The sequence below is a fragment of the Ahaetulla prasina genome, chromosome 1, assembly GCF_028640845.1.
Source record: "Ahaetulla prasina isolate Xishuangbanna chromosome 1, ASM2864084v1, whole genome shotgun sequence".
NCBI lineage: Eukaryota > Metazoa > Chordata > Lepidosauria > Squamata > Colubridae > Ahaetulla > Ahaetulla prasina.
The window spans coordinates 268,705,141-268,717,263 of record NC_080539.1 but is presented as its reverse complement, the minus strand read 5'-3'; the positions used below and the strand labels follow the sequence as shown (position 1 = coordinate 268,717,263).

General features: G+C 37.6%; 1 protein-coding gene across 1 annotated transcript in view; it reads left to right on the top strand.

Moving 5' to 3' along the window:
• The window catches only part of NUCB2 (nucleobindin 2), a 42,097-nt gene extending 30,873 nt beyond the window's left edge, over positions 1-11,224 (top strand). The window contains exons 8-13 of the mRNA XM_058158682.1: positions 63-121; positions 1,692-1,784; positions 2,738-2,827; positions 4,215-4,385; positions 5,721-5,802; positions 7,929-11,224. Coding sequence (XP_058014665.1) covers positions 63-121; positions 1,692-1,784; positions 2,738-2,827; positions 4,215-4,385; positions 5,721-5,802; positions 7,929-8,053 — 620 coding nt within the window. The 3' untranslated portion in view covers positions 8,054-11,224. The remainder of the gene's footprint in view (positions 1-62; positions 122-1,691; positions 1,785-2,737; positions 2,828-4,214; positions 4,386-5,720; positions 5,803-7,928) is intronic.
• Positions 11,225-12,123: the final 899 nt, after the last annotated feature.

Here is a 12,123-nt window from a genome sequence, read left to right as displayed (position 1 = left end):
ATTATGGATGGTGCCATAATGCTAGTGTCTCTAATTATATATTTATATGACTTTTTTAACAGATGTCAATGCTGATGGTTTTCTGGATGAACAGGAATTAGAAGCTCTATTTACTAGGGAGGTAAATATGTGTAACTGGATTATTTCAGAATCACGAGGTTTCATTTAGCTCACCACTGAATGGAAATGTTAGAATGGAAATTGAGTTTCCACAGTTTAATTAAATATATCATAGTCAAATGCTAATGAACTTGTACAAAACAGAATAGTACTACTATTTCTATAGGTATTCTTTGGGGCAATCGTAGCCATTGAAGGATGGTTTACATTAGCAAATATAGTGAATGTCAGGAAAATGTTTTAACATAAGTGGTCATGAGTATCTACAGTTTCAGATACTAATTGAATAATAAGAAACCGCTTATGAGTTCATTTCAGTAGTACTGAATATCATTAGAGTGATATATGCTAATCTAAGCAGACTCCCCATCATTTTGGACTTCATCTTTTATAAGCAATGAACAATTTTCTTAAACATTGTTGAGCTGCTAATGTGAAGCGCATTCAAATAACTGGCATTCATTAAATTGAGATTACCAGTATCACGTATAAATGTCCCATAACTAGGCATATGTATTCAAAGACATGTACGATGTTTTTTTATGGATAGAAGGTTAATTCCTCAATTTCTTAATGGTTTAATCACCTTGAACATTGAAGTTTCAGTCTCCTCTATCAATTATATAATACTAAAACCCCATAAATAAATTCCCTTTAGCTGAAGGGCAAAAACTTTTGAACCAAATGGACTAAATTATAGAATGCATCCAAAATCCAGGAATCATGACTTCTGTGGAACTGAAATTTTGGCAAATTTTATAAAACATTTTATGATATAAACGTTACGATAAAGCAATTTATGACATAATACGAAATGTTATAAAACATTTCATGTGCTGAAGTTTGACTGTGCTATACAGTTCAACATGGGCTACATTTAAGGCAGATAATCTCTGAATATCTTCCAATGGAAGATAATCTGAAATTGACTGTTAGATATAAGTATGTGCTATTAAATATGTAGAAAGAAAACATTTATCTCATAAATATCTATTTTTGTCGATCTTAGTATTTTGTTGCCTTTGCTGTTTATGATGTCAATCATACTGTGGATATTTTAACTTTTGCTATTTCATACAAAAGATATGCTATTTCAGACACAAGAACAGTTTTTTCCCGAAGGCCATCACTCTGCTAAACAAATAATTCCCTCAACACTGTCAGACTATTTACTGAATCTGCACTACTATTAATCGTTTCATAGTTCCCATCACCAATCTCTTTCCACTTATGACTGTATGACTATAACTTGTTGCTGGCAATCCTTATGATTTATATTGATATATTGATCATCAATTGTGTTGTAAATGTTGTACCTTGATGAACGTATCTTTTCTTTTATGTACACTGAGAGCATATGCACCAAGACAAATTCCTTGTGTGTCCAATCACACTTGGCCAATAAAATTCTATTCTATTCTATTCTATTCATATACTTTGTTAAGTTGCTGAGAGTTGTCTGATTGCAATGAAGTGTAAGTTTAATAAATAAATAGCATTAAAGCAACATACTTTCATAATCAAATAATAAAATTTGGATGGCTTGTTCAAATCAATTTTCTTAATCTTAGCTAGAGAAAGTCTACGACCCCAAAAATGAAGAGGATGATATGGTTGAAATGGAAGAAGAGAGGCTACGAATGAGAGAGCATGTCATGAATGAGGTAAGGTTTCAGGGCACACATTTTACAATTAATTGTTAGCAAACTTTTGCTTCTTTTAACTAAACGTGTAAGTATGTATTTAAGTAGTGGGATTATTTCCCAAGCTAGAACATGTTTCTGAAAATGCTTATTTTAGAGCTTTCCTGACTCCGCCCCAATACAATGTAAGCTTGTTAGTACATGTCTAGTTATCCCTATGTGGATAGTTTTATTATAGTTTGCTGTTGAATGATATCTACTTAAGTAATGCAACGAGTAATTGTTCATGAAAAGATTGCCTTGGGATGGGAATGTTTGTGTGAATCCAACTTTATTTTTAATCAATAAGAATACTGTTCCGGCTAGTGTTTACAACTTTACAACTTTTTACAGTAAGTATATTTAAAGCTATACAATTATTAAAACTTCTACTTTTCCTTCAATCTGCTGAATGACTAGCCTATAGTCATTGTGAAAACCAGCATCTCAATGAAAGATGTTTCTGTCAGGTTCACCATTATCATGCAAATTTGATATTTCCAATCTGGTTTTGTGAGTGGGGGAGGGTCCTTGTTTTGGTGGGGGTTTTTTTGCCACATAATAAGAAAATATTAAATTCTCACATGCTATTGATACTTGAGTGACATGGAATTTTAAATGTTACAGATAAATTGCATGTATCTCATCAGGACAGAAATATTTGCAGCACCCTATGAAATGAGATTAATTTGTGTTTTGCTCCTTAGGCACTTATCAATTTATTCCCATCCCTATTACCCTTATGTTTTATGCAGTATAACAGATCCTAATTTATTTTATTGTGTACCAAAATATGGATTTTCTTAAATAGGGTAGCACTAGCCAGGAATTTCTGTCACAACTTTTCTGCAACCTCATTTCCATTTTAAGAACTGCAAATAAATTATATAGCCTAAACTGTGTATTATTATTATTTTTTGCTTCTCTTTTAAAAGGTTGACATCAACAAAGACCGGTTAGTCACCATAGAAGAGTTCATGAGAGCTACACAGAAAAGAGAGTTTTTGGAGCCAGAAAGTTGGGAGGTACTAATGACACTTTTGAACTAAGATTGATCGTAATCATTAGCAAATGGCCCATCTGTTTTGAACTTTTAATCATCTATTTCTTCTTTTGTATTTATCTGTAATTATCATTAATGACATTATGAAAATAAAATCTAAATAGTGAGTCTAAGGACACTGCATAATTCTCTCCGTAGAGCAACTTCATTGTTTGAAACTGAGTAAGCATGCACATTATGGCAATAGAATTTGAGCAAAGGAATAACTAAAGTTGGAAGCAAAAGAGAATAATTGATTTATACCTGTCTTTTCCTACATGTGTACATTTTATCCCAAATTTGGCTATGATTAAAAATATCATACAGTTGTAATGCTACTATGAGAGGGACACAGTGGCTCAGTGGCTAAGATGCTGAGCTTGTCAATCAGAAAGGTCGGCAGTTTGGTGGTTTGTATCCCTAGCACCACATAACCGAGTAAGCTCCTGTTACTTGTCCCAGCTTCTGCCAATCTAGCAAGTAGCACAATACAAGTAGAAAAATAGGGATCACCTTTGGTGGGAAGGTAACAGCGTTTCGTGCGCCTTTCACAGTTAGTCATGCCGGCCACGTGACCACCGAGACCTCTTCGACAGTGCTGGCTTTTCGGCTTTGAAACGGAGATTAGCACCGCCCCCTAAAGTCGGGAATAACTAACACATATGTGTGAGGGGAACCTTTATCTTTACCTTAATGCTGCTATATCTGGAAATTTCTCTCCTTACAGTAATAGTCCATAGTTACAAAGGAACCTTAAGAGCTTCCACTCTACTTCATGGATAGTACCCAAGGAAAATCATGGGGATATGAAAAATAAGTCTGTGAATAACCATCCGTTTAAAACAAATACAGTCCATATATTTCCTGGACTCAACTTCATCCAAGGAAAAAGTCAGGGAAAAAGCCAAGAATGGTAGACATAGTTCATCTTTGTTACTGTTGTGAGGAAGAGCAATCTGTTTCAGAAGCAGCTCAGAAGATGCTCAGAGACAAGGTCTTCTATTGGCAGGTGGTCTCTGTTGGGGTTTGCTCTGTGATGTGGTAGGCTTCAGTTCTTCTCCCTTTAACGAGGAAGTTGATTGCAATTTGGTTTTTAAATTTACTCCAAAGGGAAATTAACTCCAGGTGTGTACATGGAATAGGGAAATGCGAAGCTGATGGAACAGTAAGGGCAATGTTGAGAAATTGCCTTTTACTTGGGAGGGAATTTTAGAGTGTTTTAAAAGCATAATTTCCAAAATTGTCCAAAAATAGGTGATTACCAAACATCTTAAATCTTGGGCGCCAATACAGATATAGATGAGTCTGATTTTTTCCCCATTAAGATTTCTTTTAAGGAGTTAAGATTTGTTATTCTTGTTGTTTTTGAGACTCTGGATCAGCAGCAGGTCTTTACTGAAGAAGATCTGAAGGAATTTGAAAGTCACATTTTCCAGCAAGAAGATGAATTGCAAAAGCAGGCATTAGAACTTCAGAAAAAGAGGGAAGAGCTACAGCGGCAACAAGACTTCCTTCAGACTCAGAAACAAGAACTTGAAATGGTACAACTTGAGCAGTTGCAAAATTTCCTTTGCTTGTTTGGAAGCTAATTCATTTTGCTTTTAATAAGAAAGACATCCCAACTATGCTGCGACGTATACTGCTTATTCAGGTAGTCCTCGACTTATGATCACAATTGAGCCCAAAATTTCTGCTGCTAAGCGAGAAGTCTGTTAAGTGAGTTTTGCCCCATTTTATGACCTTTCTGACCACAGCGGTTAAGTGAAATCACTACAGTTATAAAGTTATTCACACGGTTGTTAAATGAATCCGGCTTCCCCATTGACTTTGCTTATCAAAAGGTTGCAAAAGGTGATCACATGACCCCCCAGGACAGTCATAAATATGAACCAGTTGCCAAGCATCCGAATTTTGATCATGTGCATGCAACGGTCATGCGAAAAATGATAAGTCACTTTTTTCAGTGCCGTTGTAACTTCAAATGATCACTAAATGAACTGTTGTAAGTCGAGGATTACCAGCACTGCCTACATGGGACGGGGTCACTAGTGACAAGCATCCCCATCCTGGAGAGACAAGGACAGCTCTGTTGATGGGCAAAATGAATGACAGTTCCTTGGCAGTAACTTTACCTAAAGCAGAGGTGGGGAACGATGGCCCCTTCATGACTTGTGGACTTTAACTCCCAGAATCCTTGAGCCAGGCCAGCTGGCTCAGGAATTCTGGGAGTTGAAGTCCACAAGTCATAAAGGGGCCACCATTCCCCACCTCTGACCTAAAGCAAGATTCTCACAGAGTCTTCTTTATCAAAATTTATTTAAAAAGAAGCTGAATAGATTATAGAAATTTCTATAACTGGATTATTTTTGTTTTTAGAATCTTTTAACTTGCTAGGATATAAACTTCCCCCATGTTTAGTGCCCCTTCTCTGAACAAAGAGGCTTTCTATCTGTTAACCAGTTCACTAAAGAATGTGCAGTTGTCTGTTACTATTTTCACAACCACCTGAATCCTTATCAAGCTGTGCTGGGTGTTATGGAAAGACAGCAGAGGGTTAATTATTTTAGTATGTTGTTATTTTGTCTGTTCTGGTATCTTTTGATTTATTTGCCAAAATAACGTGGCTGGTTTTTTGAACACTGAGTTCAGGAAAGAGGTGCCCCCTTATAACTCTGCCTTGTGTGTTTGTGGTATGTTTCAGTTGTAAATTCCTGCTTGGTCCATCAAAAAAATTCAGATTCTGGCTCCTTTTAACAGAAGAATCTGGCTAAACATGGCAAGAAAAGGCCAGAAAGATAAATGCCAGTTTATTATAGGAAATGAACATTTTGAGACCTTGATTTAAATGTTCTCCATGTAAATTAACTGTTTTACAGGCTGTTAAGCAAATGGAACAGAAGAAGTTACAGCAAGGACATCCGCCATCAAGTCCAGATGGAGAACTGAAATTTCAACCAGGTAAAGTAACTCTCTTCCTCCTCTGTTTTTCTTCCATTGGTTACCTTTTATTTGCCTGTCTAGTAAAAGAACAAGACAGTGAAATAGACTGCTTTTCCTTTATCACAACAGTATACAGGTAGCCCTCAACAAATGACTATGCAGGTAGTCCTCAATTTATGACCACAATTGAGTCCAAAATTTATGCTGTTAAGTGAAAAATTTGTTAAATGAATTTGTCCCATTTTACGACTTTTTTTTTGCCACATTTGTTAAGGGAATTTATTTTATTTATTTATTTATAATTACATTTCTATACCACACCATCTCCCAGAGGACTCAGGGCGGTTTACAGCCAATTATTAAAATACCCACACCAATACAATATAAATATAATAAATAACAATATTTTAAAAAACAATTAAGAACAAATATTTACTGGCCGAATCACTAAAACGGTCAAAGACCGATTAAAACCCCTTAAAAATTTCGCTAAAATATGTCTTAGGCTAGTCCTGCTTGGTGTCTTCAGTTCACGTTTGAAGGCCCGGAGGTCGTGGAGTTGGCGTAATCCCGGAGGTAGCTCGTCCCATAGGGCTGGTGCCGCCACAGAGAAGGCCCTCCCCCTGGGGGCTGCCAACCTACATTGTTTGGTCGACGGCACCCTGAGAGGCCCGCTCTGTGGGAGCGCACAGGTCATTGGGAGGCAATCAACGGCAGAAGGCGGTCTCGCAAATACCCCGGTCCTAAGCCATGGAGCGCTTTAAAGGTGGTAACCAGCACCTTGAATTGCACCCGGAAGGCTACTGGCAGCCAGTGCAGGCCGCGCAGGATAGGTGTTACATGGGAGCAACGCGGTGCCCCCTCTATCACCTGCGCGGCCGCATTCTGGACTAGCTGGAGCCTCCTGGTGCTCTTCAAGGGGAGCCCCATGTAGAGAATCACTGCAGATGTTAAGTTAGTAATAGGGTTGTGAAATGAATCTGGGTTCTCCATTGACTTTGCTGGTCAGAAGGTCGCAATATGACTCCTGAACCCTGCAACCGTCATAAACATGAGTCCGTTGTCAAGCATCTGAATGTAAATCACGTGACCATGGGGATGCTGCAATGGCCATAAGTGTGAAAAACGGGCATAAGTCACTATTTTCAGTGCTGTTGTAACTTCGAACAGTCAACTAAATGAACTGTCGTAAGTTGAGGACTACATGTAACAGAATCCGGCCATTACAGTCAGAAATCATGATGGCCACTGAGTGAAGAGCCCATGTGACCTCATTTAACATCCTCCCCATTCCTGTCATCCTTAATGTGGTCATTAAGTAGGGCCCCTTGGAAGGCCCTAGGAGACCTAATGCAGGCTCTGCCCTGGGCCTCCCCCACACTTTGAGCACCTGTGCTTTGCTTTCCACCCTTGGCATCCCTCTAAGCCTTGGTCATGCTTCCTGCCAGAACCCCAGTGTTCCTCTCCCTCCCCCCCCCCCGCCATCACCAATTGCTTAGTTACCTTTTAGCATAAATCTCCTGGAAGCTCTGGAGCTCATGTTGGGAAGGAGAGCAAGCTGCTCCATCTCTCGGCATCCCCAGGTCATGACTGTGTCCCAGCAGTGAGCATCATGTTCAGACCAATGGTGGGTTTCAAAATTGTTTACTACTGGTTCTGTGGGTATGGCTTAGTGGGCGTGGCATGGCTTGGTGGGCGTGGCAGGGGAAGAATACTGTAAAATTTCCATTCCCTCCCCACTCCAGGGGAAGGTTACTGCAAAATCCCCATTTCTTCCCGATCAGCTGGGATTTTGAAGGCATAGAATAGATGGGGGTGGGGCCAGTCAGAGGTGGTATTTACCGGTTCTCCAAACTACACAAAATTTCCGCTACCGGTTCTCCAGAACTGGTGCTGAAACCCACTTTTGGTTCAAATGTTAACCATTGTATCAGACTATATCAAACAATAATGTGTATTATATATTTTTTGCAACGTTTTATATGTAGATGAAATATTCTGGTCTCTTATGCAAATACTATTTGTGCTTGGACTTTTTCAAAACATTACTTAATGAAAAATGAGATTTTGAGCTTTGCATTATGGAACAATTGCTTATGCAATTAACAATTAAAGCAAATTTAAAAAATTATTTTGTGTTACAGCTGCGTCACAATTAGGTGAAAATGTGCAAAATCATCCAGTGGGCGGCAATCAGCCTTTGGCGGCAGGAAATATACCAGTGCAAGAAGCAGCTGCTAGATCGGATCATGTCCAGTCTCATCCTTAACCACCTGTGCCTCGGTTTTTATGTATTTTGGGGGGTGGGGGTGGGGGTGGGGGTGAAATAATCAGAGAATAAAAAGAAATGTGAAAAGAAGGATAATTTTATGTTTCATTTCACCTGTGAGATTCATATAGGATTAAACCCCAAATTCAGTGTGTAGCTCTTCAAAGGCACAAATGATATAATACAGGATCTTAAAGTTGTGGATATTCTATTTTTGTCATTACACATAGGTAGACAACAGGATATCCAACTTTTCCCCTGCAGAATCTTCTTTTTTTTGTCTCAGGTATAATTTGGCTTCCTATCATTTGTGCTTTTGAAAACCTTTTTCCTGTTTCACCGTTAAATCATTTACAGAGATATTGTCAAGCAGGACGTTAAGATGAGTAAACCCCTTAAATGTCTTGATGTTCTCCATTGCTAATGGGTTTGAAGATGGAGAAGGTTAGAACTGGTCTAAACAAAAGACAACACTTCCACCTCCATTTTAGTTCACGATGGTATATTCCCAAAAGTGCCAACAATTTAGAGCTGTAATTTTATGGCTATGGATGAATGAGTTGTAACAATTCCTTTAGTTTTCAATATCCATTGAAAAGAAACATCTGTGATCCAATTTCAAAAAATTCTACTTTTTAAAAGAAGTGTTAATTGCAGCACGGAGCCATGGGAAATGCCTGTGAATGTATCTTTGGTTTTATAAAAGCCTATGAATACCAACGTGACAATTCTTCACACTGAAATACTGTGCGTTGAACTGCATTGATTTAGCCATCTTTATTGTTACTATCTAAATGCAATTCATCGCTGCAGTTTGGCTGCAAAGAGGATACTGTTCTTCTCTTCCCTTTTGTAACATGCCAGTTGCATTTATCTCTCTAGGAAGCATGAAAGGAAAGCTCTTTAGATGGCAGAAATATTTTTAGAATTAACAAAGACCTTGCAATGTCTTTTCCTTCTTCATAAAAGAGTCATTTCAAAACCATCAGTGCATTTCAAACAATGTTTGTCAGAAACTGCATTTTGTATGTTATTGAAATACTTAATTACATTATTTGACAGGACTACAAGGGCAAAAGGCATGCATATAAACTTTCTCCATCATTTTAACACAGATAGAAATGTCCAGAAGCTTACAGGTCAAATACAATTTATTCTTTCAAGTGGTAAATGCATCCTCTCCTCCATTATGTTAACTTTGATTTTGATGCAAGTACTGTTGATGTCAATAGAAATGTTTGCTGGCCTAAATTCTCCTCAATTCGTAATAAGACTGAAAATCCAAATTATATTCTGGAGGTAGCATTTCTTTGTGACTGAAGAAGAAAGGGGTTGATTAAAAAATAAGAACCCAAAGCCATCTTGTTACTGCAGAAGTATAATTTTATTTCTAGGAAATGGGACATAATGTATAATTATTTATATAGGTGGTATTTTATTTTTAAATCCACAGTTTTTGTATATAACAAATTGAAGAACACCCTCTTTTAACAGAAAAAGTAAAGGAAAAGGGTCCCTTGTTACTGATTAACAAGGTTTGCATAATAGTCATTATGACTTCCAAAAGGATTAAATTTTAACTATTAAAAAAAATCTGTTCTTTCCTGAGTGACCCTTTCATACTTTACGTATTATATAGAACTAGGAGGCTTCCCATTTTGGATCTTATCAAGGACCATGGGACTCCAAGTAGATAATTTGAAGACCCTGTACAAGTTTTCTTTCTCTTTGGATTAATTGGAGTACGTGGCCTCTTCTCTCTCCAGTATTTTCCTTTAATCTCACTTACCCAAGGTTGTAATTGAACCAATGGCAAAATGTGCCAAAAACAGAATGTAAAGTCGTAAAGGCTCTATAAAGTAGTAAGTTCTCACAACTTTCCTCTTATACTTAGCCTGTTGTTAGGCTTGTGAATTGAGTTTGTTCCCCTTTTAAGCTAACTGGGTACTTCCCTGTTTGCTCTTTGTAGGTCTAGGACATATTGCATGGCATAGGGCAGCCAAATGGAAGGAACCACTGGGAACTCAGTATTGAATGAATTCTTATTTGGATTATGTAACTGTAGCCCAAAAGAGTATTCATGGCTTAGTTCTTATTTATTTCTTATACCATAGACCCAACTAGCCAATCAACAGAAACTTCCACAGAAAAGCTTTTTGTTTTCTAGAGTCAACATCTTGAACACATATTGTGAACCTTTCTTGTGGGTTACAAATATGACTGGTAAAAGCTATCTTCTCTTTTTTATTTACAACCATGCACATTTTCATTAACTCTTATTAATATACTGCCCTTTAATTTTATATGATACTCATCCCTTTGTTTTAGGTTATAAATACAATCAAAGAATTGAACAGTGCACAGTCCAATCCCAGTTATTGTCTTTTTCAGTTTGCTTTCAAAAATGTTCAGATTATCAATGTCTTATTGTAAATGTCCTATTCCCTACCAAGTCAAATTTGTAGAGAGAGATTGAGTAGGATCACCCACAGAGGCCACTGAAACACTATTCACAGCACCAGGGACGATGACAATTGGAAATGGGATGATGTTTGCCCTGACTATGAAATCGATTGGAATCTGTAATGCTGTGTACAGCTTGAGGGTAACTTTCACAGCACAATTTCAGACTGCATATTTTTCCACCCAATTATTGTTAATTGGAATTTGATAGCAATGGATTTTAGAATTGAGAAGGAGGGGGGAACACCATATATTTGAACTATCTACAAGTAGAAGAGGAAGATCTGGCGGTTGCCGAATTATCTGCTCTTCCAGTCTCCTCATTCCAAGATCCCACCCATCCAATCACCTGAGCAAAAGAGGAACTGTGAAAATCCCTATCCCATTTGCCTTCCATTGGGAGGGAGTCACTGGCATCTCATTTCCAAATGGATTGTAAGATAAGTTATATTCATTTCTTCTCAAAGCAAGTTGTGTTCGGGTGGTACATTTCTGGTGGTGGCCAATTTATCATTGAAATGGTTGGCTTATTATCAGATTTCCTGCACAACTTCATCTTGAACCTTATTGGACAAAAATACCTTGGATGTAAAGAATGGCAAAGTTGTACATATCCATATGCTCTCAAGTGCAATATTTGTAAGAAGAATGTTGTTCCACTTGTGCTTTGTATAATTTTTAATCAGATTAAATTGAATTCAAACTCAAGTTTCTTTTGGTTACTGCTTCTATCTTTTTCTTTCAGTGGTTGTGGAATGAAAAAAAATCTCAAAAGCATATAGAGATCATAAATAAGACTTAAAAATCATGGCATGTTAACTCAGCACATACTGTACAATTTTATCTTCTAAAATTTCTACTGCTCTTCCCTTTGTCATAATGTATGGTAATAATTGTTAAGTGGTCTTTTAACATTGGATGAAATTAAAAACATATACGGTGCATTCAGAAAGCATTCATACCCACATCACTTTTGTCAATTTTGTTATGCTGCAGCCTGATTCTACAGTTGTTGAGATTCATTGTTTTCTCATTTATCTACACTCACTACCCCATAATGACAAAGTGAAAGCAGAATTTTAGAAACGTATGTGAATTTATTAAAAAGAAAAACCAGAAATATCACATTGGTACAAGTATTCAAACTTTGCAACAACACTTGAAATGTAGCTCAGGTGCCTTCCATTTCTTTTGATCGTTGCTGACATGTTTCTATATCTTGACTGGAGTTGAGCTGTGGTAAATTAAATTGATTGGACATGATTTGGAAAGGCACACACCTCTCTATAAAGGCTTCAAAGCTGACAATGCATACTGTAGCAGAGTGAACGCCATGAGGTCAAAGGAACAGCCTGCAGAGCTCAGAGACAGGATTATTGCATGGCACAGATCTGGGGAAGGTAAAATTTCTGTTTCATTGAAGGTTCCTAACAGCACAGTGGCATCCATAATTCTCAAATGGAAGAAGTTTGGCACAATCAGGATTCTTCCAAGAGCTGGTCGCCAGGTCAAACGGAGCAATCAGGGGAGAAGGATCTTAGTAAGAGAGGTGACCAAGGACCTGATGGTCACTGACTGAATTCCACAAATCCTGCATGGAGATGGGA